The sequence below is a fragment of the Thunnus thynnus genome, chromosome 5 (assembly GCF_963924715.1).
Source record: "Thunnus thynnus chromosome 5, fThuThy2.1, whole genome shotgun sequence".
In the NCBI taxonomy this organism is placed as follows: domain Eukaryota; kingdom Metazoa; phylum Chordata; class Actinopteri; order Scombriformes; family Scombridae; genus Thunnus; species Thunnus thynnus.
Window position 1 is genome coordinate 13,079,300 of NC_089521.1, and position 26,000 is coordinate 13,105,299.

The following is a 26,000-nucleotide window of genomic DNA, read 5'->3' on the forward strand; positions in this document are numbered from 1 at the left end:
ACACAAACACACACACACAGATAACAAAACAGCAGGGAGAAGTGCAAGGAAAGGTGTGTGGGAGAGAGATGTATTTTACACACATGGATTAACAATCCATTATTCATGGACACTACAGGCTCATTGCATCAACACAAACACAGCAGTAACCCGATTTCACTGCACTACAGCCTCGGATGCATCGCAGACACTTAATGCCGACTCTTTGCTCCCTGGTATCACAGACAACAACACACAGCACTCGGCACTGCTCTCCTATCTATCCATCCACAAGGCAGATCAATACAAGAAGCACTCTTAAAGCTCTGGTCAAAAGCTCTACACACTGTGTCCCTGGCTCAAGCACAAGTCTATAGGAACTGAACGACCACAGGATTCAGCAGCAGTGCCACTAGAACTCCGGTGAAATTCAAAATCCTGTAGTACATCAAACTTATCAGGTGGCAAATCCCCACTGCAGTCAAACCCAATATCAAAAGAGGCAGTTTCTGTTTGGAAATGCATTCATACCTGTCATGTCTGTTTCACAAAAATACATTCTTACCTGTCTGGTCTCTTTTGCATTTTGACAGGTGGTATACAGTCATGATTCATACTCTCCACTTAAACAAGTATTCAATTAGACAGCCGCTTTATCCCAACTTGCTCTTTGAACCATTATATTGCACTAGAAGGCTTGGAAAGAATCTGGAGGCTCCCACAAGCAAAAGTAAAATGAATGGACACTGCTGAAGCCACCACAACTCTAAATCTGAAGTGTTTTTATTTTGTAGGTAAATTTGTATTCAGGAAAAGTTTCAAAAGAAACAAAACTGCCATTAGTCATCACAAATGACAAAGCTAACAGAAGCGTGCACACACATACATAATCTTTTTTCTACTTATTTTCTCCCTTCTTCCCAACACTTCTGCACACACCCCTCTGAAAACTGTATTTGATATAAGTTATGGTGGTGTTGACAATATCCACACATGCATGTGGCCACAGACAAAAAATGAACACACACACACAAACACACACACACACACACACACACATAGAGTTTAGCTAGCTATCCTTGTTAGGACATTGCATTGACTTCCATTCATTGTGGACAGCCTAACCCAAACCCTAACCATAACCAATTCATGCCTAACACTAACATTAACCAGGACCTCAGAAATGATGTTTTGCCTCATTAGGACCAGGCTTTGGTCCCCATGTGGACTACTGGTCCCGAGAAGGTTGGTGTTTATACCAGAAAAGGTCCCAATGAGGTAACAAAAACGCACATACACACAAATGAATGACATCTTAAAAAACTGAGGGAACCTTGTGCATGTGGTATGAATTATGCATGCTTATAGTCTCTTATCATCTAAACGCATGTCTCTCTATTTGTCAGTTGGGTTTGTATGTGCTTTGCATTCATTTGGGACCTCAGATCCACCCCTGTGGAATGGTGATAGCCAAGAGAGAGAGGAGACAAGACGACAGACACAGTGATGCAGAGAGGGACGGAGAGAGAAAGACAGAGAGAGAGAGAGGGAGAATTAATGAAAAGGTTTTAGTGTATGGTCATAACAAGCAGCTGGGCTTCACAAACACACATGCACAGGAAAACAGATACAGATGCATCTAGCTGAAACATTTTAAATTATTAAATGAGGGCATGTTGACACACATACACACACACAAACAGAATGGCATAAGGGCAAGAGGGCCTGTAGTGGCTCCTTTTGTAGCAGGAGATGTAAATTTTTCATTAGAGGAAATGCAGCTCACTCCCTCCATGCTCCTCTTAGTTCTGTCCTGTGTCCTCTGGCCATGCTCCCCTGACACCTCCCTGCTTCACTCAGCCCATCTATTTGACCCAGTGAAGGGCAAGCAGCTCAGACTGACTGATAAGCTGTGTCCCAAAGTACCCACTTCACTTCCCTGTCAGCCCACTCTTCCTCGGTTTGTGAGTTCATGTGAACGTACACCATGACCGAGGGCGGTCTGAAGCCTTCACTCAGTGCGATATTGCGGACGATTTGGCCCTTGCCCCTTCTGTCAATGAACGCACAATGATGGCACATCACAAGAAGGGTTTTGGAAAAATTCTGAATTGAAGATACACGGGTATAGGACGCACAAACAGATCAGATGCACAATAATGATAAACAAATTTACACTAGAAATAGGAACCAGCACTCATGAATAGCACGTATCGCAAAACTTGTAGGCTCACCTGGACAGAGAAAGAAGAAAATTTGCGAGATGTGATATTTGAGTGTCGGTTCCCATTTCCAGTGTTGAGATTACAGTGGCGTAATCCCCCATTTATACAGTTAGATTATAGTGGGGGATTATTGGATGTAGAGCACTACAAATGTTGAAATTGGAGGATCAGGGGATGATGTGAGATGCAGCTGAAGAGTACAATGTTAACATTGAAAAATGTATTTCCTTTTGAAATAACCAGTATGGCTTTAGTTAAAAGCCACCAAAGAAACACCATATTGTACCATTCACTGTGTGTGTGCCAGTGTGTGTGTGCGCATGGTGGTATACACAAGGGTAAAACTGACACGGATGAACTCTCTGACCGTAAGTTTCAAATGAATTAACTAACAATAAAATATGTACATGTATAAATATAACTGATCAATTGTAATTATATCGGATTCTTAGATCAACACTATATTATTACTACTAGGCTAGATCATTGTGTAGTGTGAGGAAAATAGAGAGCACATCATATGCAAGTATAAATTACTGTTGTAAACCTACAGTATGTGTGTGCATGTTAGAGAAAAATTGTAAAAGTATAAAGAACAGGGAAGGAAATAAAGAGAGAACCAGCTGTGTGTGTGTGTGTGTTCTGGGCCTTAGATGCATGATAAAGTGAGTGAAGCAGAGGACAGGAGCTCCTGAGATACAGTGGAGACATGAGTGATTGGAGCAATGAACGGGGGGACCTCGCATTGTAATTAGAAGTGTTACGCTCTCCAGCAGGCTTTACCATTTTAGTGTGATTACACCATGTGATTTATATGCTCAGAAGGCTGCAATCACTCTTGCTAAGTAAATTTGCCGCATGTCGCATAGCTTTAACTTTTCTTGATTCAGATGTTTTTTTCTTCTTCTTATATTCTATTCTACTATAGATTTACCGATCATTAAGCGGTTTTGACTGAGTCTGAGCTGAGAGACAAAGCACATTATGAAGTTATTGAGTTTTATGGTGTTTTTTTTTTTATTTGTTTAGAGAATCAGACACAGTTACTGTCACCTGAAGATTCCACTTTCTTGGCATCATACTTACTTTTGCCTGTTTTATTTCCTTTATTTGTTATATTGCATTTAGCTGTTTTTCCACCATTCTACTCGTGCATCATTTTCTCTTTCTTCCTTCTGGGTGATACTTTTTTAGACAGTAAGCCCTGGGGTTTTACAAACATATAGTTCTTATTCCATCCCTCTTATGTTTTAATAATTTGCATTGGCAAATAAAATAGACCTCATGCAGATTTTCAAAAGAATATCAAGCAGGGTCTGGTTACAAAGTAAGTGAGTGTGATTCGCTCATATAGACGTGCCCCTTATAGTCCACATTTTTTTTGTATGAATTGTCTTGTATAAAGGGTTGTCTAACCACTATACACATAACATAATCTACACTACTCAGTATAGCTTTCCAAAAGGTAAAGATGAGGCAGCGTGCTAATGGATACAAGAAAAGCACTTGGCACATATGGGGAAAGTTGCTTCAAATAAGCTTTTACTATTGTAGGCAAGTGTTTGTGCATTTCCTTGAAAATCTGCAATAGAAAATAAAGTCATACAATGACTTAACTCCATGGAGAACCTAGCCAAACAATGACAACTAACAAGTGTTGAAATATTTTTTTCTGAGTTTTCCTTTTTAGAATGTCTCTTCTTTAAGCCCTCTCATCTTCACTGCTATCCTTTATATGGTCAGAATGACAGGATATGAAAGCACAAGGGAAGACTCAATGTGGGAGGCAAAGAAAACAATGAGTTGCCTCCCAGAGAGAGAAAACTTAAAGATGACACTGTTTCCAAAAAATACTTAGAATTTCCTCTCCTTAAAGAAATGTTTCACTTCTTTTATTGGTGGATATGAGGGTATGCCAATCTTGACTGTTAAACTGCACTTTTATAAATAATTCAAACTTCCCTACTAGTGGTAGAGAAAAAGCCATACCATCTTATAGTCAGTTTAATTTCCTGACTGTTCCTGCGATACCCAGTATTCATTTCAACCTCTGTGTTCAGGGCTGTGGTACACAACGGTTCCCATGACTTATTGCTACGACTCCAATTGTTCACAAGGCTAATATTTCAACATGCTTAAATTTGCATTGCATCAAGTATTAATTTCTGTTTGTCTAACAAATGTGTAACAGCCAAACTATATAGCTCCTTTCATGCTATTGGGAGGGAGGGGTCAAAATAATGAACAATTCTATATTAATTCCTATAACTATTACTGTATAACTAGCAAACTAGCTATCTTGACTGCTACAATAGCCACATTTAGCAACTAAACAAACAATGTTGTGTGGTAACCATGCGTATAGTCATATAATGCTGAAAAATGAATGAGCTTCTGTTAGACAGAATCTGACAAAAATCCTTATTCCTTATTATATAAATAGAAAATGTATTCTGGGCGACATCACGTTGCCTCCAAAACATATTTGTAGTTTATAAACATAATTTCTCTGTGACAGGATTGATATATTAGACACATTGTCACTTCCTTGTTAGCAAATTGGACTTTGCCACATGGGGTGATTGCCAATTTCCATATGCTGGCTTGCTATTGCTGTTTGACAGGGGGGAATTGCTATTAGTTTCTGTTGTTTTTCAGCATATCTCGCCAAAAACAATCTGAGGTGTTCCGTATTGGCTGCCTTAGCATATTAGGGAGCAGTGGCACACTATGAACCATTACTGATTGTTACTCCCATCATTAAAATCCTAGTGATAAGGATAAAAATCTTATATTCCTTTGAGGAGTGCTCCAGTGACTCCCTCTTAGTGGCTAGACAGTCAAAGCTCCCAATCTAAAAGCTTTCAGTTGTAGAGGCCAAAAGACAGAGAAATACTTCTACATATCTACTAAAAATAAATTTCCCAAGTCCCAACAGACCAACAAATTTAAGTCTAGCAACGGAATCCTTAGTGTACATCTCTTTGCCTCTCATTGACTGTCTCTGCATCTGTTTCCCTCTTATGTACGATATTTCGGTCTCGGGAGAGAACATAAAATGGCTTTCTGGATTGAAAGCATTGCTGCAGCAATAAGCCCCTTTTCCCCCATCCTTCTTTTGTGTTTATGTGTGTGTAGACTACAAAATGTGAAACCAAATGGATGGTGTGTCAGTGGTTTGAGAAAGGTAAAGTCGCATGTGCTCATAGTAGGAAAGAGAAACAGAATATCATTAATGTAATTTAAAATTTAATTGAGGTGTTTAATTATTTACCTTTAAATTCAATGTTCATATCAGACACACTAAATGTCATAATACGCCCTAAGATACTAGCATATCTTATAAGTTCGCACATTTAGGCACATTATTTTATGCATGTACAGTATAAAGTATAAAGATGTTGCAACAGCTACATTAGATCCAGACGATAAATATTCTGATTTGCCTAATAGGAGTGTTCACATGGTACATACAGATACACACAAACGCATACTGCAAATTCTGTACACTTACACACAAGACAAACACATGAATAAATACATATGCAAAGTCAGGGACGGGAGGGTGTGGCGGTTAAAGCAGGGGAATGAAAGTGAAATTTGAAATGCATCCCATTAGAGGCAGCAGTGCTTAGAGGTGGTTGGGCTGAGGAGAGTAAAGGAAGATTTATATTCAGAGGAGGACAAATCTTGGCAGGCATGGAGAACCTATGTTAAGAGGCTTGGGGAGAGGCGGGGGATCGTATTGATGAGGAGGTCCTGGAAAGATGCGTGTGGGTGCAGGATTGCGGTCCCATGGGGATACTCTGTCTACGGCAGCGATATGGGGCTCAGACAGCGGATTAGTGTTTCTGCTCCATAATCAATTTGCTGTCTGGATCCCATTGTACATAACCCTAAACATCCACTCCTTGCTTGATTCTGCAGAATCTTTCCCCTTCTGCTCCTTCTCTCTTCCCCCCCTGGTTTCACTTCATCCCTCATTTTCCTGTTCACCCTTTTGATTGGTTTACCTTCAAACTCACACATGAAGCTTTCCAAACCTTCCCTCCTCCCAGTATTCCTTTCCAAAAATGTGAGGCATTTTCCACTAGCCGCATAAGATTCTGCACCCACTGCATTTCAGGGCGATATGGGGGACCTTTGAGAGTAATTATATCAGTGTGCATGTGTGTGTGTGTAGAGATGTAGAGGGTAACCTTGACCAAGGGCAAACTATTAGTTTCATCTCACCCTTGGGTCCAAGCTCGCTGCCATCTGCTCCAGAGCTTAGAGGTCATAAAACTGGCTGACCAATCAATAACATATTACATGTTGGCACCATGCGCCAGCCCTGCTCATGACTTTCTTGGCACATCACACTCCGCAGAGGAACTACAGTACATTTCCCAAAAGCACGCAGCATCACAATAACAAAAGTACAAAGTGAAATTAAAAATTCAATTTCTGTTTCTTAGACTTCAGAAGCACAAGCAAAGTGAGCATGTTGTCAATCAAAAGTGTTTTTTTTTTTGTGGCACACAGGGCTATTTTTGTATTCAGCCTTCATTTTAAATAAAGTCTCAAAGAGAATAAGGTTCTTTTCTCTGAGGACAGATGTGCTGGCATTTGCTGAAGGTGTCTGAGTCTGTGCATGTGTGTCATTAGAGGAGAACAGTACTTTGAGATGAAAGCCCAGAGAGACAGCCAGGGGGGGAGGTAGGGTAGGTGAGTTGCTCCTGCTCCAGGTGAAAGAGGCAGAGAGGTGTTCGTGTCAACAGATCAACAAGTGTAAGACTGGGAGAGGACTATCCATTTCAGATTGTCTGACACAGATGGAGATAAAGGTGAAAGATGTACTCTAGGCAAAAAAATGACACAAACAAACTGTAATAGCAGCTGGAAAATAATATGGCTGCATCTGTCTGGACCTGTTTCTAACTCTCCCTTACACACGCCTGAAGGCACACATAATCAGTGTGGAGATAGTACAAATGTAAATACTACGCTGTATCAGAGGGCGAGACTTGACTCCACTAATGACACAACAGCTTGCCTTAACACAAGGGCGCGCATATAGAGTATGTGAGCATATAAACACATACACACACGTACACACACAGCTCCAGCCTGTCAGCCACTGTCCAGGGTCCTCTTATTGGACCAGGCAGATTGTCACCTCTTTTGATTCCAGCGGGCACACACAGATGAGAGCTACTAATTGCCTTGCTGGGGCACCAACGTGACTCGCATGTGACCGGATAGGTTTGGAGGCATTTGGGAGGGTGGATGTGCATAGGTGACCCCGTCTCTGTAGTGAGTATGTGAGTTGTTTGAGAGAGTCACTGAAAGGTGGCAGTGTAACAGGGACAAAGACTTGTGTGATATTAGGCAAGATGAATACTCGACAGTCTCATGCTGGTTGATGGCGGAAGGACCTGAGTGAGGAGAGTTTGAAGGGTCCTTAGTCAGCGCTATAAAAAGGTGAACATGAATCACACTGGCAGTCTTACCTTGGCCTGGCCTCAATGTCGTGCTGAAAACAATGAGAGAAAGAGAGAGAGAGAGAGAAAGACAGAGAGAAAGAAGAAAACATTTAAAATCTTTGCAGCACAGGTGTTGTGGCTAACAAATAAAAGGTAAACAGCATAATTTACATCAAGTTGGTCCACAGCTGGTGTGGCTCTAAATCTGACCAATTAATTTTCACTTTCATCCACCAGTTGTGCTCATGTATATTCATGAGCTTTTAAAGGAACAGTCTGGAACAAAGCATCGAGTGAGCTGCGAACATGCAGGCTTTTCTTTTTTCACTTTAACTGGGTCTCAAAAGATTTGTCAATGTCAAAATGATGGACATGATTTGTTGACTGCCAGTATGTGACAGAAACACTGCAAGCAAAAATGGTATTGATGTACCGAATGCAGTACGCGATATTGAGTCACATTTCAAATTATGTCAATTCCTGGAGGATAAAGGCATTATTTCACAAGGCTTACCCATAATATTCAAATTACAGTTATGAATTTACAAAGAGATGTATATTCAGTATTTAGCATATCAAACACACAGCTTCAGTATGTATGCAGCACACTTGAAATTGCTGTCATATACAGCCAAACTTCTTGGTACACAATTGCTGATCTCAATTGTTCTGTTTTCAGTCAAGAGGACCTTGAGTACAAGACGGCTTTTTTCTTGTTACCTCATAATATTCTGTTCAGCATTGATTGTACTGTAGCACTGGACCTTGACTACCAGCACTAAAATGGCTGCGCCAGAAAGGGATTTTGACACTGTGTAAGTAACAGTGTCTTGAAGGCAGTAGCTCCTTGGCAGCACAGCAGATGAGAGGAGAGCTGACGAGTGGAGGCTGTGGAGCAATGACTGGCTGTCTGCCTCACTGACTGAAGATTCAGCTCTAAATTTGATTAGCTGCAGATCTGGACAAATACATAGTTTCAAATATTTGAACTGAGTGAGATTTTACTTGGTTTACCTTGTTAAACACCTCAATAGAATCAAGAGTCAATTTGTGTAATCAGGGTGCAAAGCTGGCGTTCACTAAAGAAGCTCTTGACTGGTTTCTGTAAGGCTGCCTTACTTCTATTTCTCCAATCCTTGGTTAATTAACTGACTGACGGGTTTTACGACTACCAAAGGGAAGAAGAAATGTGAAAACTCCCTAGTCAAAGCCTGCTTAAAATTAAAAATTGTAAATCCACTGTTGCCTTTTAAATATATTTGATTAAATGCATTAGAAACACAGAAAAACTATGAACACTAATAATGCTGCTGGATAAAACTATTCTTAATGGATAGATTTTAGTCTACCTCCTTTAACAGGTGGACTATATATCTGATATCATTAATTCATTATTCAGAAGTAATTGCTACACCTTAGAAAAACATTTGTATACAAATGTGTTATAATGGTGTTATTTCATCTTTTTTGTTAAAAATCAACAATTCCCCTGAGGAGACCAAAATTGACAATGACCTTATCCCACTAACAGGGATTGTCTGTGATGCCCTGACGGTGCCTTGATGACTACACTGAGATCATTATTATTAAAATCAGGGAAGTCATTACTGGTGATCAGATGGAGTCAGATGGATGGTGTTGAATTAGTAATGCTTACTGTCTTTCTTCAGTATTTGTTGTGAATATTCTGTTAATTTACGACAATGAAAATGTAAAGTTATAGTCCCAATTGTGTGCTTTGTTTTCATTTAGTTAAATTTAGTTTTGTTTTTCAGTGCCACTGCCCACAAGATCAAATGAAATATGCCGTTTGAAAGAAGCCGACTAGTACAGAGCTTTGTTCCCATTGTAATTACCAGTTACCTATACAACAATATAAACCCCCCCCGCCCCCCATGCCTTCAGGGCTGAATAATACCAGATTCAACTTTTCCTACATTACTCACATGGCCTTAGGCAGTTCAATAAATATGTGCACACATAACAACTGCTCTCTCACAGCTACAAACAACCTAGCCTCTGGTGTCTGTCACAAAACGATGCAACCTGAAGCTGCATCATTCATAATTTAAAAACAACACTGACTTCATAGAATGATTGGTTCTTGAATTTTTCAAATAAGAGCTGAGTTTTATTTCAAAAGTGTACTGTTAACTCCTCCTACAAAGAACCTGATGGCAAACATGTTTTTATTATTTATTATATACTGTCCTGATCCTGATATAATAGATATCCACCTTAAAAAAATGAAGATTAATGTCTCATTTGACACTTAATTAGTTCAGTTAATGAATTGAGTGAAAACTCAAGAGGTTTACTCAGTATGTGGTGTACAATAGCCGCACTCTTCTTCACCATAATTCACCTCACACTATAATCATAATAGTTGAGGAGAAGAGTGCTCACTACTTTGTGACAGATGAGGATGTGCAGTGTGTGATGCTTGAACTGAAAGAAAAAATAAACTACAAAGACAAAAAGAGTGTGAACAAAAAGCTTCAGCTTAATTAAAGATATAGCTATTGGGCTGCATTGTTGCAAATCAGCCTCTGAGTAGTTCATTGTGACCTGGGTCACAACTGAGTCAGGGTTGGGTCAGTGGTGCAGACCCCTGATGCCTGACTAATGAGGCATCTTGGCTTTGTAGTAAAAGTAAAGTATAAAAGTCTTTTATAGCTTAAACAACAATGAGCCTCCGCCTCAACTTTTCTAAACATAATCACAGACTAAAGGAACCTTGCAGAACCTCTTCTGTCATACATGTGAAAATGTGACCTACCGTAATGGTAGCAACACATTTGTTTCATAGGAACATACAGTGGATGTCACCCACATCTCTATGATAAGAGTACTTTCATGGTTTATGTTACCGGTTGTAGAACTATTCTTGTTCTGTATTTGTATGAATTTTGGGATGACACACATTTCTTGTGCTTGTGCCAGTTTGGCAGAAAAATCACTTACCTGGTGACATAATCAGTGTTTTTTTATAATAACTGTACAGTCATTAGTGAATGTTCAAGTAAACACAGTGTGTGGCTGTACAAATGAGTACCTACTGGCACTTTTTAATGAAAATGTGGAGACTGAGAATGTTGGTAATAAATGGACTGAACTGAGACAAAATCTTTTAATATATTCTCCCTCTGGCTTCCACTGATTGGTCAATTTTCAGGATGCCTTTTTATTCCTTCCTAACCTCCTTTGTTTGTGTGTGTATGTGTGTCTACCTGTGGCTGCATTAAAAAGAAAGAAGGGAGATTATCAACAGAACCAGTCGTAATTTGTTTGTTTGACCGCGAGCGGGAAGACTGACCTCAATTATGATTTTTTTTTTTTCTATGGATGAGAAATATTTTATTTTACAGTCGTTCCATTCCACAGGCTTGCTGTTACATGGCTGCAGTATGTGAGCTTGCTATGCTTACAAAGCAGCAATCACTTTTCTGACTTGGCTCCAAAGCTGCTAGTCTCTCTTTTAAAAAAGTTGGAATGAGGGATTTACTTCCAAAAGTGCTGGAGGCTATAACTGCAGCTCTCTGGCAAACAGGATTAGATTTTGCTTTACAGGAAGAGAAATAAATGCCAGAACAGTAAACAGGGTCAACCCACTACACTCAGAGTTCCAGACTCTCCCCTCGGGTACCCGTTTCAAGGTACCGAGGATTAAAACAAACAGACATGAGCACTCATTTGTTCCATCAGCTATTAGCTTGTTGAATAGATAGGTACACGCATTTTGCTGTGGTAATGCTTTACTGTAATGCAATTTACCCTAGACTATAACCCACTGCGATGTGTGTTGTCTTTTTTTAAACTTCTGTATTCTTTTTTGTGCTGCCTATTGCTGTGTTGCTCTTGGCCTGCGAAACAATTGCCCTCTGGGATTATAATAAAGTTTAACTTGATCTGTAAATATGCATTTTCATTCAAACAGAGCTGAAGGTGGAAATGGCTCTGATTCAGCATACTCTATTTGTGTTTATTCCAGTGTTAAATCAGCTTATATCATGATTTCATTCATGGCTTTCATATCCCAAACACTAATTCATCACATCACCGTACATTTCCTATGACTACAGACTACTGTTAACACTGCAGCAGCAATTGTTGGTAGTTGGCTATAGTGCTCAAACAACAGATTAATCGATAAGTCTCCTCAAATATGAGTCTTGGTGGCTTTGCTTCTTTTCATACATCGATAATAAACGCTTAAGTGTTTTTTAGCTGTTGGCAAGACAAAGCATCACTGTAGGCTCTGGCAATTTCATACATATTTGTCATTTTTGACATTTTAAACAATTAAGTAATTAATCTAAACAATTACTGGTACATTCATTGATTACAAACACAACTGTTAGTTCCAGCCGTGGTGTCATAGACACAGAATACTCTATACAGTTCAGCAGAACTGCAATAAAGAGGCAGCTGGATGATCGTAGTTCAATGTGCCATCTGTAGACAGATACAGCCACTAAGAGGCAAAGAGACTAAAAGTGATAGAGCAGTGAGCTGGTAAGAGAATTAATGTGTGATTCAGCTCTTCTCTGGACCTATGAGGTGCAACACACAAAACAAAACAAATTACTGCAAGTGTTGGTGAGTTACTTGATGCTACTCTTCCTCCCAACAACTGTTACGGTGACCGTGGATTCATTCACTTCAAATCTCACCGTTCACACATACAACTCAGTCCAACTCACTTTGTTGTGTATACCAACATAAGATACACATTTGCTTGGGTAAGTGAATTGTTGCCACTCCACACCCACACAACCCTCTCCTGTGACTGTACATCTCCAAATAACACTGCACATTACTAACACATGAGAACAAACAGGGCAACCATCAGCATTCAATTAGGCTCTTAATGAACTTGGCCCACCATGGATTGATTTCTCAGCTAAAAAAAGCCATCAGAATAAAATAAACAAAAAAGCACATCAGATACCACCATTACTGCAGCCTTCACAGCCCTGCGCAACATCACCAGGGAACACTCAAGAGTCCTTGCCTGGCTGTGGTGACTTCAGTAAAGTGACAAGTAGACCAAAGGGATATTTTAATTTGGGGCCTAAGAGCAGTACAAGCCTCCTCTTACATTTTTTAAATGAGAGATGAAGTGAAGAGAAGAGAGAGGGTGAGGGTGAAGTGTTGACGTGGCTTGGTTGTGTTAATGTACATGTATGTTCTATATAAATTGTAGACTGTAACTGCACACATGCTCTGGTGTGAACAGTACTTTGGCATGGGAAACTAACTGTGACCGAGGGGCTGGTAAGTAGAATGAAAAGGAACAGGGTACCCATCTGCTGTGTAGCCAGAGGACAAACATAGGGTGCATCCCGAGTCTCTTAAATTGCATCCAAGTTTCCCTCACTTGTGTCTTTTCCTTGTGTCTTAGTTCCTCCCACCGTGGATGCAAGGAGAGACGCAAGGAAACCAAGTGAGGAGAGAGGAAACGAGGAAATTTGTTTTAAGAGACATGCGACGTCCTCTCCTCTGAAGCGTCATGTGAAGCGACGTCCGTTTCTGATGACGTGAGATGTCAGTCGGCTTTAACAGCTGTAGAAACCATTTCTACTCGCAGAATGCGTTTATACTATTTATTGATCATTTATTTTTTGATAAATGACCCTGATAGTGAATTCATCATTCAATTACCCAGAATATGATCAGGGTGTCTTCTGAACACTGGAAAATATGTATTTGGTTAAATGTTTCAGGGCAAATGGAAATGATGTAACTCATATCAAACTCGACACTCAGGAATTTTCAGCTTCACATGTGACTGAATGGAAATGACGATAAATTATGTAAAATATAAATGTGTTTAACTGTTAGTATGAATAAAGTTAGAGTCAGGAAGAGTCTGTCTGTCAGCCAGAAACAGTTTAATGGAGGAAATAACATCATGAAAAAAAAATCTTTCTAATAAATGAAGAAAGTTGTTTATGGTTCTTTTGTTGATCAGACTGACAATTAACAGATTTTTAACTATATGATGAATATATAAATAAACATAAAACTTGGGAGCGATACACTTAAATTTAATCTGTAATCTGTCTCCACTTCGGTATGAAACTGCAGTGATGTATCAGATCAGTCTGATCAGCTGCAGCGTCCAATCAATAACTGATATCCAATAAGGGGGCGTGTCAGCCGGTAAATGACTTCTGTGAAGTCTGCTCTCATGTTTCCTCGCTCCTCCAAGCAAAATAAGAGACTTGGGACGCTCGTCAAAATGGCGCATCAGGAATAACTTCCGGTTTAGGCGAGGAGCAAGGAGCCATAAAATAAGAGACTTGAGACGTACCCATAGTTACACTCATGCCACCTCAGCCAACACTCAGGATTTAGTTATATGTTACTACCTCTATCATACTGACACAGCTGTCTGTATGAGAGGAAAAATTCCATTTCTCTACACAAACATAACGTATGGTCTCTCCATTCATTTGGAACATAGCTGTGCACAGTGGCACCTGTTTACTATAGTCATTTTACCGTAATGACTATGCAGCAGGTGCCGTAGTCATTGTCTTTGTGCTGGCTGGCCAATTGTTTGTAATTGTTTATTGACAAGAGCAACAGCACCTGTTTTTACAAGGCTGGCCTTAGTATTGGCAGTCGACCACTGTGTTCAAAGTTTAAATGAATAAATCACTTCTTTCAAAGTGCTGTCAACAGACTTTGTGATTTAATGAGATATTGTCATTTAGTGTGTCAGCTTCACAAATAAGGGCCTCTGGATTTGAAGCAATTTTAACTGAGGAGGAAAATAAATGTGTTTTTCATTCATTTCTGTGACTATCTCTGGTTCACAAGCTAAGACTAGTATTTAAGTTAAGTGACTTGCAGCCCAGTTTTAAACCAACTTCAACCTCAGAATGCAGTGGATCCAGTATAATTGGTCAGAAAAATGCACATAGGTAAAAATGTGAACGTTTACATAGCCTTGCACAGGCTGTAACTGGGATGGAAATATCCCATTCACTTCGTCCTCAGAGAAATTAGATTAGATACAGAAGGTCATATTTGAGCAAGGTTGACACCTTAACTACGTCAGACTTAAAAAGTGTTTGAGACTATATGTAAAGCAAACAGTGTGAGGCTGTTGAGCTGAAATTGTGTGGCTAAAACCTCCAAGCTTAAAACAAACACTATATAAATTCCAGCATGCTGAATGTCAGTCATAGTGGGATTCTGTGACATTACAACCTTTCTCCTGCAGTGACTAAGACATACAGTGTTGATTGTGTAAGCAGTCTAAGAAGCATAATAAGGATAATGAGGAAGGAGGGAAGGTTCTTCTCACCGGCACTCTGTGGGCTGGTCCAGCTACGAGGACCTCTGCTGCCACTGCAGGACCAACCGCCTGTGCCTCAACCTGCTCCAACAGACAAAGCTGGTGTGTAATGTTGGCCATCTCTTCTTGCAGGCGCTCAGTTTGGACAGTGATCTCTGCAATTTTCTCAGCAGCTGACGCTGTCAGAAATGCTTCTTTGAGATCCACCAGGTGAAGGGTCCTCCTCTCCTCCAGACGCACCAATCTGCGGAGCTCATCGAACTGGTCATTCACGTAGGCCTCCAACTCCTCTGTAGACATCTAAGATAGGTAGATGACGTAAGAAAGACAGAGAGGGAGAGAGGGAGAGTTAATGGATGAGAAAATTTCAGTGGAGGAAGTCAAATAATTACCAAGATGGAAAGAGATACTGAGCCGTCATTCCAAATTAACCTGAATGATCTACTTTAGTGTAGATATGAATCACTAAGATGAACTCTTAAAATAGAGAAGTAGAGACAGACATTGAACACAAAAATGTAAGTGAGTACAAAGTAAGTAAGTAAAAATAGAGATTAGATAACAATAAAATTACAGAAGAACCACGAATTGAACATCCCAAAAGCTGCTTTAATTCCCTACGACACTCAACTGACTATGCATCCTTCAACATGTTGGTTTATTAAACTACAAACAATAACAAAGAGACATGCAGCCCTCATTAATAATAAATTATTAAATTGTTCACAGATATGTTTTGCCATTGTACAGACATGGAATAAAAATCTTGGTCATTTGAAGCCTGCATTGTCTCCTAATTGTTATCTTAAACCACAAAGATAATGTACATCTAAGAATATGTTGGAAATAAACATGGAATAGAAAGAACAAAATGCAACAAATAGACAGAAATAAATACATATGAAATGACCACAGTATAGAGGCCAGACAGAGACCTCAGTCTTTTACTGTGACATGTGAATATTAATTTGCTAAACCCACTGGTCTTTATCATGCAGTAGCTGATTGATAGCATGAAGAAGATCCCCTGGAGGCACACTCCACGCATCCCATCTGTAGATATAGACCTCAGAGGTTTCTTCTACCAAAGCAAGCCATCTGTTTGACTTTCAAGGCAACTGAACTGCTCAATGAGATACCTTTTTAATCCGTTTCCCTGTTTCCCCACAGAGGATCTCTTTAGCTATGACTCATTACGTTAAAACATCTCAATAAACAAGATGCCTCCCTACAATCCATCCCGCTGAGATGGCCCCACCTCCAACACAGCTGCTGTCAGAAGGTAAAACACCCCAAAGTCCCTTGTCATGATCTCTGCTCCTGACTGTTATAATTGCTTCAATCTACGTACATCAGCTGCTTGGTCTCTCCTCTCCCCTTGAGCAGAACTTAATTCTTTTCCTTTCTATCTATTTTATCTTGTTTCCCCTCAGTCTTGCTCTCTCCACTGAAGCAAGGAATCATCAGTCTTTACTGAGGTTGGCAGAGCCATAGCCCCTAGGGGTCCAAAGTTCTATCATGTATTTGCCATTTCTGCACAAGCAATCAGATTCTCCAAATTGCCCATTAAACCAAACTCAAAAAGTAACATTTTTAATTTACTTTCTTTGTATGAGCAGAGAAAACCATGCACATCATTCATTCTGAATCAGACACAGTGTTCACATTTAATTGGAACACAAAGAGTCGTTTTCTCATTTTGCTTCACCAGAATCAATGCCCTAAATACATATCTGTTGGTTAAGAAACAATAGATTACAGCTGTGTTGCACAAGCAACATGTTTTATTCCCTGTCCATAGACACTTTTTATGGAATGACGTTGTTCTATTTTATCACACAGTGCAATAGGAGGAACCGCTCAAACACAATAAATCCTACAAAATTGCAATATATATGCTGATTAAATCTTCCAGAAGAATGATCATTTTTAACATGAGCAGTGAGCATTTAAAGGGGACCTATTATGCTCATTTCCAGCTCTATATTTTTATTCTGGGACTTCACTAGAGTAGCTTTGCATGATTCACAGTTCACAAAACTCCTTATTTATCTTATACTGGCTGTTTATGAAGCCCCTCGGTTCAGCCTCTGTCTCTAACAGGTAGTCTTAGCTCCTATGAGCCCACTCTGTTCTGACTGGCAAGCTTTCCTATCCTTGGTTTCCTTGGTTTCCTTGATTTCCTTTCCAAACCTGCAGTTTGTGAATGCATATACATTAGCCAAATTGAATATATCTGTTTGTCAAATAATATTCATGAAATCATTCAGCTGACAGTAGAAGTAATTTCTTCATTAGCTAAATCCGGGTCAGGCATAGCATTAGTATTCATCTATCATCATGAATACTGAAGAAATGTTACATTTTATCCATTTCTTTTAGATGGCTAGTCTATCAATTAGTTAAAGCAAGTCTATATACTGTAGCTATTGAAGTAAGAAATTATATAATCTTCCTCTTACTAATGAAAAGTTGAATTTATAAATAACAAAAAGTAATTTTGAAACCAAGTTTTCGAACATTAGCAAATGTTAGCAAACATCACATAGATGTTGCTTTGTACTTACATTTCAGTCAGTTTGCTGACTTAATGTGGTATGAGATCAAATTTACAACTAAGTCATTCAGTACATATTAATTAAAAAATTAAAAGAAAATCTGGATCTGCATATTTTGTTCTTTTGTGGTCACAACAAGTTTCAGAGAATGTAAATGCACATCAAAAGAAAGCAGTTAGAATAAATCATAAAGAACTTGCTTCCCAAGAGAGAAGCTACGATATGAATGGGGCGGACAGCATTGTAACATAAAACTTATCGTCTATCTTATCTGTCATCAATCTGACACATTCCTTCACCACATCTTCCAATCTCCAGGACCTCCATAAAGCCTCCTGCCCTCTCATCGAGTCCCCTTGGCCTCAGTGGCAGATGGGAGCCATGAACCCAGATCAGTGCCCTTTGTGTTTGTTGAGCCGGAGCCCTCTGCCCTTAGACCTTTTACTCGGTGACAGAGTTTCTCTGAGAATTTGTCCTGCTAGCGAAGAAGAAGCATTCATGCGTGCTAATCTTCATTTGCATTGCTGCAAGCTGAGGCCACGAAATGAACCCTCAGGAGAGACAGCGGTACACTGCTTACAAGGGCAGACTTGGAGTAAGGACGGGGGGTGAGAGAGAGTACAGGCAGAGGTAGGACATCAGGGCTAGCAGATTAAGAAAGCTAATTTATTTTTCAAGCAAAGTTAAGACATTAGGTAAGAAGATTAGAAATCTTAAGTCATGTTTCTAACATGCGTTGTATTAGAATGTTTCTTATCTGAGAAATTCAGGTGTGATGGTAATAAAAGCAAATGAAAGACTAAAAAGGCCTTTGTCAGTACAGACCCAGTCATGCCTAAGTGGTCAACTTGAAGTTCACCTTGATAGTATTACTTTATGTGCAATTAATGGGAGTTGTGAAAGGTGAACTGAAAGTTGAAATTCCAAGGGAAAAAAAGGCTGCTTGTGACTGAAAATGTCTCTTCAGACACAGAGAGCTGGGATCTGTGGTTTGCTAAAAATGGAAAACTTCTTAAACATTCCACTAACACCTCACATGATTACAATATAGCAAGACACTCAAATAGAATTAACTTCACACACTACTGTTCTTTGTGACTGGCTACAAAAAGAGGTTGTGCTACTCATTAGTGCTAATGAAAAAAAACGCAGAACAAGAACCAAAGCCCTTGGGAGTGAAAATAGATCAGTGATCAGTGTAGAAAAAAAAAAACTACAAAAACAATGTGTCGCCTTACTTTGCTGAGACATCAGGACACACTACAGTGGAAAAAAAACTAAAGTAAACAGAAAATGCCTCACAACAAAATATCAAAGTAGTCTTAGCTTTAATCTTAACCTCTAACTGCACAGACACTTCAGTAGGTCCATTATTACCCGTGTATTTTGTGGGAAAATGCATCTTAATTTCTAATGAACTGCCAGAGCAAATACCAAACGTGTTATTCTGAATTATTGAAGAATATGACATCTAGGACTTACTAGTTGTTGTAATGGTGCAGACAAAATGACAGCTTTTTTAATTTGAATATTTCCCTCAATTCGAGTGTCCTGCAGCTTCATTAAAATGATAAAAAAAATACAGATACAGAAGAGAGAAAAAGGAAAACATTGATGCTTCTTAAGGGGAATATTGGGAGTTCAAAGAGTTCAAGTGGTTAACTTTCTTCAGTGCTCTCACAATCAAATCAGAGCCCCACCTGCTGCTTATGCAGAGGACTGTTTTGTGTGATGCTTTTTTAAAAAGGCCTAAAAAGCATTAATAGAACATTAAGAGTAAATGGATTTGAACTGTCCTTGCCCTTGGCAATAGTGGCCCTGTTCCAAGTGAATACTCTCTCTAGCTCATGCTCTATTTTATCTCTTACAGAAATTAGATTCTCCAATTTAGTCTCAAACACAACACAGAAATACATAGAAAGTTAATCTGGAAAAACACCAGCTCTTCAAAAGTCATATAGAGTAATATAAAATGGGGAAGTACAAGAAGTTAAAAGAGGGAACGGCAAAATGAGACAGAGGGCCTTTGGTTTTATAATAACAGAGTTTCAATATCCAGCACCTTTTTATTGGTTCTAAGTAAGGCAATGTCAGCCAAGCAACTTTCTGGGGAATGATACCGAGTAATTCAATTAAATTTCTGTGAGCAGAGATAGAAAGGGAATGACAGACTTAAAGAGCAATGCGAGAAGGGGGTAGGAGAGGAAGAAGAGGAAAAGGGATGAGGTAGAGGATGAATAAACCTAACAACAGAAGCCACGTCTTTTCATTCCTCTCCCCGTCTGTTCCTCAGCCTCGGCTCCCTAAGACAGCTTTAATGTGTCTGCTGCTCTTGTAGATTTTATGAGGCAGGGAAAATGGATGTAGCCACTGCACAGCACACACACATACATTTGTGACTGGGCTGATGTTGCCGTGCTGCTGCTTCCAGATATCGGACTCCTCTCTCTCTGTCGCTGCAGAGAGCGTCTGCGTGTGCCTCGAGACGACACCCTGCGCAGCGGAAAGTGAGTAAATAAAACATGAGAGCCCGGTAAATATGCTGACTACCTTCTGTCCTGGTCTGAAGCCACAACATGATTCACATGTCATTTCCATACTCTCTCTGACGATAGGTAACACTAGCTGATTTGCTGAATGACAGACAGCCATCCAGGCCCCCCGTGTTACGTTATGCCTCTGGTCCCTCATTAATATGTATGCAGACTCATCACTGTTTTTTGCATTATGTTCCATTCCCCTGCGGGGGATGGAGATATGAGCTTTGAGAGATTAAAATCCCCACACCTGGGGCAAAGTACATAATTATGCAAGCTACTTTAGATTTAATAAGCAAACACCAGCTAAGGGTTAAAATTTTTACACCCACCCCTCACCTCCGCACTGACAGCCTCTCACATCTCTTCGTCTCTCAAGTCTTTTAGGATGTCAATACCATACAATTTAACCTCCTCCAACTTCTGTCTATCTTTTTCACTCTTTGCCTCTGTCTCTCTCTCTCACACACACACACACACACACACACATACACACAACTTTCCTCACCAGCAGCAGTCACTCTGATGGTTGCCTGTCATGCATAATAAGAAACACTGACATTTGAGAGAGCAGAGAGGACACGCTGACAAATCCGCATACTGTAATGGTCTCTAACACAGTGCCCTGTGAGTGAGCAGGTAAGTGGTTTTCACCGAGCACACCACGCCTCTACTGTGGAACAGCAGAAGACTTAATGTGTAGAAAGTCCTTGGGGCAGCGTTGATATTTCAGTATGATAATAGACATGAACTTGGCTGGGGTGCCGGCTGCCAGCAAAAGTGTTGCCTCTCACAGGCCAGTCAAATTAACCTTCTACATTATGCCACTGTGCTTAGGTCATACCTCTGCAGGTATTGAGCAATGCTCCTGTGTGCCACGGCTCTCCAATGGGTTCAGACACAGATATATAGGCAGAGTATAAGGCGGATTTGAGGCTGCAGGGGTGGCTGAGAGAGCAGGTGCAGTTGCTGTCAATGGTAAATAATAGCTGAGACCAACTGTAGCTGTACAACCGTGCTCCTGCCGCTTACTGTTACATCTCTCACACTGCAACACGTAACAGTCGGTGGTCAGGTTTAATTTTCACTGGCAGAACATGCCCCTACTGTGGCATCTGTAATGGAAATACAGCCACTGTTTTCAAGGTTGGCTTGTCATGAAAATTCAACTTCACCAGCTTTTGTTTAGGTTGATATCAAGAGAAAGGTTACAGGATGCAATGAGCACTGTGATGAAGGTTAACCAAAAGGTCTGAAATAAGGTTGTGATCATCATTTCAGATTGTGACCCTTCTTTCACAACCTCATTTCCTATGAGTGACTGGGACAATCTGAGTGGCACAAACAAATCAATGTAACTCAGTAAAGGTGCTTTGAGATAGTGAGTGGTTTCTACAGCACCTGCCACTGGGCAATGTCGGTATTTTGAACGGGCAGGCCATACACTACAGGTTGATACTATCTCACTTCTGCAATCTCATCACATAGCTAAGTATAGCACGTTGTACCTTAAAAAAGAGGAAATGGTTATCAATATGACACGATTAATATAGCAACTTCTGCTGACTAAAGTCATACAGCGAATGTTGCCTTTTGGCCCAGACCAGAAAATCAAACTTTGAAGCTGACGTTACTCCAAGACCATTTCATTTTTACTGATACGTCTGTTGCTGGTGAAGAGGTGTATAATTCAGGAAACTCAGACACCAGTAGTATTAGGTCCTGTATCGTTTTCCTTGCTATAATTTCCGTGGTTGCCATGGTCACACGGTGAGTCATGATGACAAGCTGAAAACATTGAACTAACATCGCCTCAGACGGTGGCGGCAAATCGGCGGGCGCATTTAGAGGAGCGGCAGTCGCACTCTCTCTCTCCTTGCTGCTGCTGTTACATTTACATCGGAAACAATAGAGGCTGCTGCGGAAAGTGCTTGCTGTCTGAAAGAACCTTAACTACCATGGAGTCTGATTTTGAACAGGGCACCACTAATCAGATGCTACGGCTCAACTGCCATCAGTACAAAACTGAGGTCAATTGCGCTGATATGAGTATCAAAGGGATGTGTGAGAGGATTTACAGAGTGAAATAAATATACAGCAGTCCTGTAATAAACGCTAATGTTGTGAATGTTAGTGTTGATTCCTATCTATGGTCATTGTTAAGGGTGTAATCTGTATTAGTGTCATATCAGACTGCATTAAATCAAAAGGTGTTTTTAATACCTTCTCACTTATTTATATGGAAGGTACGAGAAATATTAAAAACAATTTAACACTGTGTATAGTACACCAAATCTACCCTCTAAATCCTAGACTGAATACAAGGATTTTTTGTCAACAAGGGTTTAAAAACTAAAGCCAGTAGAGGAAATTAAGTGCTCAGTATTGCTTTCTATTTTATATATGACAATACCTAAATCACAGTCACTTTGAAAATACAACCTCTGACTGAGTGCAGAAGTGCTGAGTCAAAAAAGTGACATCAACTGGAGCCTGAAAATGACATGACTCAGTAATCACACAATGATGCCGTCACTCCTAAGCTTCAAGTAGAATTACATCTGCAGAAATAGGCGAGATCTGTCATCTGTGAATGGGGCGGCATGATGAATATATGGATTGAAATAGTTGGCTCTCATGTTTACTACCCAATGCCTTTATGACATAATCTCCTTTTAATCCCTCTTTATCTCATTCTAGACTCTTATGTCTCCACGGCTGCAGTGTCTATACTGCTGCAGTGCTTACTGCTTTACCTACTGAATTAGAAATGAGTAATAGCTTTTTTTTTTTGCTCTATATGGCTTGAAACCAGGATCAGCCAATGTTTTTTGGTAAAACCTTACCAAAAACCTACACAACTAACAAAATGCAATAATACTATAGGCATAACCTAGCCATTTGAGAAAAAATCATGTTTTGCCTTTTCAAATTATATCAAAACTATGGCAGATAATATTGTCTTTAAATTAGATTATAAGCAATCCCTACAGGACTTGGTAGTTAGGAAAGTCCTTGACTGGGGCAACTGAAATATAGAACTGATTTAAAATACAGAATTGGATTCTGCAGGGCTGCAATGTTAATTTCTCAGGCTGACTTGAGATTGCTTGGCCTAATTATGTACACAGATATGACTCAAATTCAACCAATATTTCCCTTAGCTGCACACAAACCTAGAATCCATAGTAACAAACCCTAAAGCAACTAATATTGTATAATTCTAACTGTTCATGAACTACGGAGCAAGTGCACAGCGATAGCAGCTTCCCATATTTATGTTTTATGTGTTCTTTGCAGCCATTATATTCACTGTACTTCTTCAGCTTTGTCTATCATGGCTGCACTGAGATATATCTCAGTAAAAGGTCATCAGCAAGTTCAATACAACCATATAATGAATAGCAATGCAATATGAACACAGTACGCTGTCATTACCGCAAGGAGGTCAAATCCACCTTTTATTGCTGCAGAGAAATTCTCATTTCATTTGATAAGAGTTGGCTGGAGCTCATTACTAAATGAGAATAGTACAAGAGCAAATCTTTTTTAAGAGATTTTCTAAAATTGCCCCCATGACTCACTTTCGCCTTCGACTCGGTGTTCTGTATGCAGGAGATTGGACTCACCTCAGGGTTGGTCCACTTGGTCTTGATCTTCTCAGCCATCTGTTGTGTACAGCCCAGCAGGTCATAACCCTGCCTGTTCTACAAGTGGAGCAGACAAACAAACGGTAAACAGAGAGTATGCCAACACATAAAATTTAACACTTACACCAAGATTGAAGTACACCACACTTCCTTATGCTTTACTGATTAGTTTGTAAGCCTATACAGTGAAGGGATGGGCACATTGATGGACATAAATATTACAATATCTTTGATCGAACCAACATCTCAGTATGAATAACTTCAAAATATTTTTTATGATACTTTAAGAATATTTTGACCAAGGTACACTGTGAACAGGCCACAGTTTGACACATTAAGACTGACATGCTACATTTGCCTGGTCCAGACCTTTGAATCCACCCAATCCATCGAGTTAAAGTGTAACAAGTTGATATCACAACAACTGCTACATGCAAGGGGGAATCATATCGCTACTCCCAGAGAAAGGATTCATTCACATGAATGAGCTGGCACAGGAAGCAGGATAAAAACTAGACACGGTTTAGAGTAAATAATGTGGCCCTGGGCTGTGTATATGTGTGTGACCCCCTTTGTTTCTCGTCAATCCATATGTTGCCCTGATGTAAGAGTAAGCCAGTGAAGTGTGCCGCGGTGCATAGCCCCATGTGGTCTACTTTTGTTTTTCAGCTGTATAGCCACAGGGCAAAGGACAACGCTGTGTTTCTACAAACTACAGTCAGCACACGATGAGGGTCATTACTACTGTAGACAAATGCATTGGCTTTGTTGTACGATTTTTGAATGAAACTCTTCCTCTTCACAAACAAAACCCCTGACTCTTCAAATTATTTATCCAAAACTAAATCCCAGGTTTGTGATCTGTGTCACATCCCTGTTACTTGGTCATCTGCACAATAGCACAGTCTGAATGTGTTCAGTGTGCTGAAAACATCTGACTGTAAATGGGACTATAATCATCACAAACACTATGCTCTGCAGAACTGATCCCGTTGAACTGATTTCGAGTTATTCTCAAAATCCGGCACAACATTAGCTCAGCTTACTGGACCAACTGTAATACTGCACTGAACGACTGGTGACTCACTGGACCTACTAAAATCGGCTGAAGCAAAAAGCCGTCAGGGGAATGAAGAAAGGATGAAGCCATAACTGGCGCCAAAAGCCGAATGGACACAGGAATATATTCATGATGTTTGATTTCCTTTTCACAGTTTTCATAGAAATTATTTACATTGCTGTATATTTGAATCAATCTGTTAATGATGTCATATGGCTAATCATTAGACATTGTTATGTTTAAAATATTACACAGAGCGCTTACAGAGCCCTAGTGAGTTGACTTAAAGACTAGAGGGCCTACAGCTATTGGCATACTACTTAATACTGAATTAGAAATGCAAATCAGATAGGCAACGCTCTGAATACATTATGTTATACATTACCCAGCTGTAGATATGATAGAGTATGTATGTATATACAGTATAGGAAAAACAGTGAACCACACAGTGGCATTCTGTTGTATACTATAAGCCTGTCATGTTCTTAGTGTGCGATTCACCTTCTGCCAGACGTAGGCCTCATGTAGGGTGATAATCTCGTGCTCACGGTGCTCACCCTGTACAGCACACACTACGCAGATAATCTTCTCGTCTGGTTTACAGTAGAGGGAGCCTTCCTGCCCATGCTCCTTGCAACGCAGTCTCTCCACAGTCACAGTGTCCCTTTTCCCGGCCTCTCCAGCAGCCATGGCCTCCTGCCCTGCCTCTGCACCCTCTGCTCCCTCACCCAACTCAGCGTCCAGCGGCATACCATTCTTGGCTCCCTCTCCTTCCTCAGCATCACCACTCTCATCCGCACCAGCCATCGCCACTCCTCTCAGTGCTGCTATCGCCTGATTCACACCCATCTCAGCTCCCCTCTCCGCCCCATCCTCATCCTTGGCTCCACCTGCAACTCTGGGGTCTCCGTTTGAGCCAAGATCATTTGCTTGTGTCCCCTCGTGGTTGTAAGGGGTTAGCGGGTGATGTGTGCTGCTGGCGTGTTTGTCAGCATGGAGAGGGCAGAAGGCGAAGCTGCAGGTGTGGCACACTTGCGTGGCCGGTTGGGCTTCATCGGGCTCACACGCATCACACGATCCATCCATCTGCGGCAGCTCCTCCCGTTTCAGCCCCATGCCTCCTTCCTGGGTTTCCCCTTTGTGGTCCATGGTGGCTGCTGAAAGTAATTCTGGGGATCAGAGGAGTAAGTCTTTTAGGGGACACACAGAGTAGAGGA

The 26,000-nt window shown here is 40.3% G+C and overlaps 1 protein-coding gene across 4 annotated transcripts in view; it reads right to left on the reverse strand.

Annotated features, from left to right (window-relative positions):
* The window catches only part of trim44 (tripartite motif containing 44), a 48,193-nt gene that overhangs the window by 20,927 nt on the left and 1,266 nt on the right, over positions 1–26,000 (reverse strand). For 2 of the 4 annotated variants that reach the window (XM_067589334.1, XM_067589335.1), the window contains exons 2-5: positions 25,285–25,952; positions 23,703–23,780; positions 14,988–15,278; positions 7,697–7,719 (exon numbers count right to left, since the gene is read on the reverse strand). In XM_067589334.1, coding sequence (XP_067445435.1) covers positions 7,697–7,719; positions 14,988–15,278; positions 23,703–23,780; positions 25,285–25,952 — 1,060 coding nt within the window. Of the gene's footprint in view, positions 1–7,696; positions 7,720–14,987; positions 15,279–23,702; positions 23,781–25,284; positions 25,974–26,000 lie in introns of all 4 variants that reach the window. The other 2 variants (XM_067589337.1, XM_067589336.1) reach the window with 1 other exon arrangement.